This window comes from Vicia villosa, linkage group LG6 (genome assembly GCF_029867415.1).
Source record: "Vicia villosa cultivar HV-30 ecotype Madison, WI linkage group LG6, Vvil1.0, whole genome shotgun sequence".
NCBI lineage: Eukaryota > Viridiplantae > Streptophyta > Magnoliopsida > Fabales > Fabaceae > Vicia > Vicia villosa.
In genome coordinates this window covers 46,228,191-46,236,234 of record NC_081185.1, presented here as the reverse complement: position 1 = coordinate 46,236,234, position 8,044 = coordinate 46,228,191, and the positions used below count along the sequence as shown (strand labels likewise).

Below are 8,044 nucleotides of genomic sequence, written 5' to 3'. Positions count from 1 at the left end.
AGGGTATGTTGGGTATCTGCTACCAAAACATATTATAGCAATTAACCCACGTGAGGGAATACAATTTGGGCTTTGTAAAAATCCATGGTTTGAAATTTCCCTCACTCAGTGTGCATATAAAGCTCCCTCAATCCCCTAGTATTCTAAAAACGGAAAAATTTCCTAGTAGTTCTGCTAGCTACTCTCTGAGGTTGAACTACTTTAATTGTTCTCACATGCGTGAAACAAGTTCTAGTTCTCTAAGTTTCAGAATGTCTCAGCAATCGAGTGATGAATCTCCCGTTTCAGACTCGGCAACTCCGGAAGAGTCCTCTAACCCTAATAGGATTCTTAAGGTTGTCCCTTTAAGGACGATTATCAGTGACGAAGTAAAGGCCACAAAGCCTAAAACGACTCATGCAAAACGGCCCAAGGAGGGTATTCACAACAAAGGTACCAAATCCTTTGCATCTGCTACCATGGAGGAACTTACTAAAGAAGGATCCAAATATGTCGATAGTGCAATTACCAGGATTGTTACTCGTATTCTGAAGGAGAATCATCAAGTGCCTAGAATATCTATTCCTCTTCAAACCATAATGGTTGATCCCCTCAATAGCATCAGTAAGGCTGAGGCTGCTCACACCGTTGATAGTGACCTAGAAATCAACAAGCATGAACAAAGGTTTGCTAAGAATACCAATGTTACCGAGGATGTCAATGACATCGAAAATAATGAGAACCCTAAGGCCAATACTGAAACTGATACTAATGTTGTAGACTTAGATGAGTACTCTGACGACGAATTACTTACCTCCTTGAATCCTAGTGTAGCAAACAGACTAATGACAAGAAGAAAAGGCAAAGCTATTGTCCAAGGATCTCCTAAAAGGAGCACTCAAGTGAACAACCCTGCCAAAGACGCCGTCAGGAAGAAGAGTACTTCTACAGGTCCTGTCAAGAGCGAAGTTGTAACCAAAAGTAAAGGGGTTGGTCCATCAAAATCTTGGAGCAGGGTCATTCCAAAGAAAAGAAAGGAGCGAGAAATTGTTGAACCTGAATCTCATGTTGAAGTGAATGTCCCTGACATTCCATTGAAGAAGAAGCCTACAACCAGTAAGCTTGCTGCTAGTATTCCTGAAGTTCCCATTGATAATGTGTCCTTCCACTATGCCTCTAGTGCCAGCAGATGGAAGTATGTTCTCCAAAAGAGATTGGTTGTTGAAAGGGAATTGGCTCCAAATGCTCTTGAAAACAAGGAGGTCTTAGAGCTGATTCAAGAAGCTGGACTGGTAAAAATTGTGTGCAATCTTTCCAAATGTTATGAGAAGCTAGTAAAAGAATTTGTGGTGATCCTATCTAAAGATTGTGGCAACAGCAGGAGTGTAGACTACAGAAAAGTGTTTGTAAGAGGTAAGTGTGTATCGTTCTCTCCTTTTGTGATTAATAAATTCTTGGGAAGAACAGATGAAGCTCAAACCGAGCTGTAAGTAACAGACAACCAAGTTTGCCAAGTGATCACAGCCAAAAAGGTAAAAAGCTGGCCCATGAAAGAGAAGCTAACTGCAAGTAAGCTGAGCATCAAGTATGCAATGCTTCACAAGATAGGAGCAGCTAATTGGGTTCCAATAAATCACAAGTCCACTATCTCAACTGTGCTTGGTAGATTTCTATATGCTCTAGGTACAAAGGCAAAGTTTGATTATGGAGCATATATTTTTACCAAACCATGAAGCATGCTGGAAGCTTCAATATTAAGGGTCCAATTTCCTTTCCATCCCTCTTGTGTGGTATAATTCTAGATCAGTACTCAAACATTCTCAATGAACATGATGTAGTGTGCTAAAGAGAAAGTCCCTTGGCCTTCCATTACAAACTGTTTCAGGGTAAGCATGTTCCAGACATTGTCATGACATCAGCTGAAACTGCCAAATCTGGAGCATCAGTCAGTAAAGCAGAAGTCATAGTAATGCTAAAAGAGACTTGCAAAGAACTGGAATCTAGAAAAATGTCTCTTGGAAAAATGATACGTACTCTGGAAATGGATGAGAATGAGGAATTTGCAGATACTGAAGAGATGGAAGATAAAGATGAACAAGAATTGGAAGAAGAAAGTGCTAGTCCGGCTGATGACTCTGAGAAAGAAAGTTCTTCAGACACCTCAAGTGGGTCTGAATCTGGGCAGTAATTGCAGCTGGAGTCTTGTTTGTTTTGTTTTTGTTTTTGTTTTTGTTTTTGTTTGATTTGTTCTCTTTCATTTAGTTGCGTCTGTTTTATTTGAATTCAGTCAGTTTAATTTTTTGTTGGACTTATTTAAACTTGGTGGGGGAGAAGTTTTTTTTTAGGCTTTGGCAACTTTTGTGGCCAAACAGGGGGAGAAGTAAAATATGTCACCCCAGAACAACAAGAATGGTGGTTGTGTGTGATCAACAATTCTAATCTGCTTATTTTTGTGTTAATCTGTTTGTGCTTGTGCTACTCATGTGGCTGTCTGTCTGGTTTTGTCTAAGCATTGTGTGCATACTGGTGATGTATGTTGTATGTTTTGTATTAGCTTGTTTTATTGTGTTTTGGTTATCTTGTGTCCGCTGCAAGTTTTTCTATGGTATGGTGTGACTGGTTGTTTTAGCCAAAAATTTGCCAAAGGGGGAGATTGAAGGTGTTTTCATGTTGGCTGCATTAATGGTAAAACATACCTGGTTGATATTGTTTTATGCAGGTTGCATATGTGTGAAGCTAATACAATTTTTGTAGTGAATGTCATGATCGATGTCATGACATCCGTGTGTGTGACAGCAGGAGCTGTTATTGTTTATTAATTGTGTTTCCAGATTTATCTCAATTATCAGTTTAGGAAATATTTTATTGAGTGCTGCATATTTCGTCCAGAAGATCCTACTGACAGCACATTTTGTAACAGACATTTGGCGTGTGAATTAGGTTAACTTTGTTAACCCTAATGTGTTTCTTAAAAAGCCCAAGGCCCAAGACTCCATATAAAAAGGACTGCAATCCTATTTTGGAATGCAGACAGAAGATTTTGTATTATGAAGAACTGTTGTTCTGTAACTGTCTCGTGTGATCCAAGCAATTGTCCTTGATGATTGCGTTGGAATAGTTTGTGTTTGTGTAATGTCACTCTAAGCTTTTAAGCACGAGTGTGTGTCTCTTGATTGAAGCTTTTAAGTAGATCAAGGTGTGTTTTTGAAGAGTGTCTTCTATCTGTAATTGTTTATGTGTTTATGTGTAATCACTGCTGTGATTGAGGGGGAGTGGAATGGAGATATTCCATATCTAGGTAGAACCTAGGTAGAAGGGTCATTGGGTAGTGATTAAGTGAGAAGTTGTAAACGGGGGAGTTTAGCTTTGAATTGATACTACTGATAGTGGACTTCATCCCTGGCTTGGTAGCCCCCAGAGTAGGTTGTTTGAACCGAACTGGGTAAACAATTATGTGTGTTCTTTACTGTTTTTATGATGTTTTTTATTACTGTCTGTGTTGCGTAATTGTGGATGTCATAACATCCAGTTTGACATCGAGCGTGTGTTACTAGAATTTTCATGTCTCCAACGGTAATCTTTCTTCTGTCAGAGTATTTTATCTTTGTATTCCTTCAAGAAAACTTCTTTTCTGACTTGTAAAGATAACGTCTATCAGAGTTATGCTTCAACGGTTGGTGCTTAACGATGTTTCTTCATTAGAACTTCTTCAGCATGACTGTCTTTTAGCATGTGTATTTTATCCAAGTTCTGATGGTACTAATTTTGTTTGATCTTCAGCATACGATTAGAACTTCTTCTGAAATAAGAGATACATAATTAGAGTATCATATTCATTTATACAAAATTTACTTAATTGTTATCATCAAAACACTAAGATAAGATTAGAACCAAACTACGTTCTAACAGTTTATGTCTCAACATTTTTTTTCTTTTCTTTTTTTTATATATATAATTTTTTCGCACCGACCATTCTCATCTTAGGTGTACCACCCCAAACTTAGAACTTTACACAGATTCAAAAACTACAACACTTATGTCGAGCAGGGTAAGAAGTGTTTGGCCATGGGTTAACGAATGTGGTTATAACAATCAAAGGATAAACATAATAATGGGATGGCTAGAAAGGCTCAGGGAAATATAGAAACAACGTGCCTCAGTGTGTGTCATCATGTAGTTCTATGTGAGTAGAACATACACAAACTCAGAGTGATAAAGTCATACCTGACTGAACTCTCATTATGATATATTTTCTGGCTTTTTTTACGCTCCCCATGTTGGGCAAAACTTACAGGTTCCAAAGTACTTCTCGTGTAATGTTGTTTCTTTTCTGATTCGGGTCTATAGTACTCCAATCTTAGTCTGGTGCCATCAAGTTGCATCCAACAATTCTTTTCGGTTGCATAAGCTTTTAGGGGCACCTAGGGAGTAAGTCTGGGTTGCATCTTTCATCCTCTAACTACCAGTTCATCATTCATCCAGCAAAATACAATCAATCTGTAACGCATGGTATACAAAGCAACACAAAGTAAACTAACATGAAAGTTAACATAAAACCATAAATGAATAGAAACAAAAACTCAAAACAAATAAATAAAAGAACCCCCCACACAGGAACTAAACATCGAACACAATGTTTTAGCACAAGCGCGAGGATAACTCCCAACGCCTACTGAGGAGAAGGAGTAGGATATGGAAAACGCAACATTAGACGTTTTAGCATTTCATCAATAATAGTCCCTTGTCGGGTCTGCTCAATTCATTTCCTAAATAGCTCTTCACCTTGTCTGAAAAGCTCCACACCTTGTTTGGTTTGCTCGGTACGGAGGTGACCGATCTCAGTTTGCACCCACCCCCATTGATTTGGAGGCATGTCATAGGACCCTGCAACATGCTGGGTCGAATCATGGGGGGTATGAACGAATCCTCAGTGTATGGCTCATCTACCATCTCTGCACCTACAACAAAATCATTAGCCATAAAACCGTCCCCATCTTTTGGGGCGGTGCACTCATACAACAGTTAGCCGGATTAGCAATACCAATCACATCAGGGGAAAACAAGGCAAGAATATGCTTTTTATGGATAACCAAAGAGTAATAATCAGGATGAATTTCAATCGTCAATTGGTGAACCAGGGCTTCCAAATCAATTTTGTTCTTATCTTATACACTACCTACCTCAAACAAGTCCCTTTCATACCCAAGATGGTCTGCTATCTAGGTAATCATGCCGCCTACCAAAATTTCACCGAGCTGGCTCTGTCGACACGGCCCAAATAATCGGCAGCAAAATCGGCCACATTGATTTGTTGTTGGTTGGTCATGTAGTACAAGAAAGACAACTCTCTTTGAGTTGCAAGTCCGATATTGTCACCTCGTCCGAATAAGGTGTAAGCTAATCCCTTCTCTGCATACCTGAAACACGAGTTATGATTACCCGACGCCTTCTCCCCTTTAGCGATATATTCATCTTTACCTATAATTTCCCTCCAAAAGTCTTTAGGGGAAAAGGTATCGGGCACAATTCCTGGTCCAATAATTGAGAGGTGAAGAATTTCCCCCAATTCATAATCAGATAATTCATGCTCATAATTAAATAGGCAGAAGGTTAGAGTACCATAAAACACTTTTGCAGACCCGGTCCACCTATTTTTCAGTTTGAAATCAAGGGTGCATAATCAAGAGTTATGTGCTCAAAGGTTGGCGCCTCAAAGTGCATAAACTCTAGCATGCCAAGAGCGTGAAACATCCTATGAATTTCATGTTTTAAACCAAGAGCATCAAGAGTAGTATCGAAAATGTACCTCATAGGAATTAACTTACGCATGATGTGAGCATTATACCTCCTCTGGTGGTTCGGGTTCACGAAGATTATGTCATGCGCATTTGGGGCTCGCCTAGCTCTCTATATTTTGCCTCGAAGACTCGGCCACATCCTTACCTGTAACTGCTCTTCATGGAGGCATGATGTTCTATCAGCAAAAAAAATGAGAAAAAATGACGGTGAAAGTAAAAATAAATTAGAGATTATGGTAGAGGGTGAAAATAGAGAAGCTTTTGTGAAGGTGGTTGTGGAATTGAGATGTATAAGAGGGTAAAGGTGGAGACTTTGTGTGGAGTTTAAATGTAGTTTTTGGGTTTTTGAGAGAGAGAGAGAGAGAGAGAGAGAAGATGAAGATGAAGATCATGAGATTAGGTAAGAGAAAAGTGAAGACATTAGGTTAAATAGGAGTAAAAGCGAAATTGGGTGAGTGGTTAATGGGTTTAATGAGTGGAGGGGACACGGGCCATGTCAGCGCTTTGCCACACCTAAATAAATGGATTTCCAACCACAAGCTTCAGGGGAGCTGACACGGGCTGTGTCCCGTGACACGAGCGACCGTGTCAGCCTTCTATGAAAATTTTCTTTTTTTTCTCCTCCTGACACGGGACATGTCAGGCCACTTTACTTTCTCAAAAACACCATTTTTGGCTCATTTTTTCAATTATTGCACTGGTACAACTCCTTTGCTAATGTATACTCAACTTTTTCCTACCTTCTCATGTACTGCACTGTGTAAACCTACATATTTTAAAAACATACGAAAGAAAACTAGCAAAAAAGTTAGAATTAAAAGCGTGGGTTTCCTCCCACAAAACGTTTCGTTTAATGTCGCATGGCTCGACGGTCGTTCATCTCATCAGGAAAGACGAACTACATTGATCTGACCACTTTCTTTGCCTTTTTAATAGGGCTTCAACCTTTGCCTATTCACTTTAAAAATGTACCCGTTAGCTTGATTTTTCAATTCAATTACTCCATGGGGGAACACCTTATGGACTATAACGGTTCCGACCATTTTGACCTCAATTTTCCAAGAAACAATTTTAACCTAGAATTTTGAAAGAGCACCATTTGTCCCTCCCAAAACTCATTCCTTTGGATCCTTCGATCATGCCATTTTTTGGTTTGATCTTTGTAAATCTTGGCATTTTCATACGCTCGATTCTGGAACTCTTCTCACTAATGGAGTTAAAGAATTCGAGACTCCCCCGCTTTATCAAGATCTAAATTACAGAATTTTGAGGCCCACAAAGCTTTGTTGTCTAGCTCTAATGGCAAGTGACAAGCTTTTTCATAAACCAATTGGTAAGGAGACATACCTATTGGTGTCTTGAAGGTAGTACAATATGCCCATAGCGCATCATCCAACTTGATTGCCCAATCCTTGCGAGATGATTTAACCATCTTCTCTAGGATTTGTTTGAGCTGCTGATTTGACAAGGAGTAGCTATACGATGCTTCACATTATATTTCAAGAGTAGCCTCTCCATGAGGTGATTTAGGATATGTGTTCCTTCATCACTTATGAGGGCTCTCGGTACTCTAAACCTCACAAAGATGTTCTCTTTCAAAAGTTTGACCAACACTTTTGCATCATTAGTTGGTAAAGAAATAGCTTCCACCCACTTATATACATAATCCACCGCCACAAGAATGTATCCTTTTCCAAAGGACGGAGGAAATTGGTCCATAAAGTCTATACCCCAGACATCAAAGAGTTTGACTTCCAACATGGAATTTTGAGGCATCTGATTTCTTTTCAAGATGTTGCCTGTTCTTTGACATCTGTCGCACTCTTTAATTATCTCTTGGGCATCTTTGAACAACGAAGGCCAATATAACCCTGAATGGAGGACTTTAGCTACAATTCTATCACCACTAAAATGTCCTCCGTAGCCTGAGTCATGACACGCTTTCATAACATCCCTGTGTTCCTCCTTTGAGGCATACCTTCTAACTAGTCCATCTACTCCTTTCTTATACAAAAATAGGTCATCCCACAAGTAGAACCTTAAATCATGTAAAAACTTTTTCTTCTTGTTATAATCAAAATCATCAGGGATTTCACCACCTACCAGATAATTCGCATAGTCTGTGAACCATGGCACACCAATAACAACGAGGATGTGTTCATCAGCGAACTTATCCTTTATTGGACGTTTTTCTTCCGTTTCTTCAATAGGTGACATCAGAGAGAGGTGATCAATCACAATGTTTTCACACCCTCTCTTATCATAAA

At 39.3% G+C, this 8,044-nt stretch overlaps 1 protein-coding gene across 1 annotated transcript; it reads left to right on the top strand.

Moving 5' to 3' along the window:
- Positions 1 to 215: 215 nt before the first annotated feature.
- LOC131613615 (uncharacterized) lies at positions 216 to 1,469 on the top strand. Its single transcript, XM_058885269.1, has one exon. It carries the CDS (start codon positions 216 to 218, stop codon positions 1,467 to 1,469), a length of 1,254 nt encoding a protein of 417 aa, XP_058741252.1.
- The last annotated feature ends 6,575 nt before the right edge of the window (positions 1,470 to 8,044 follow it).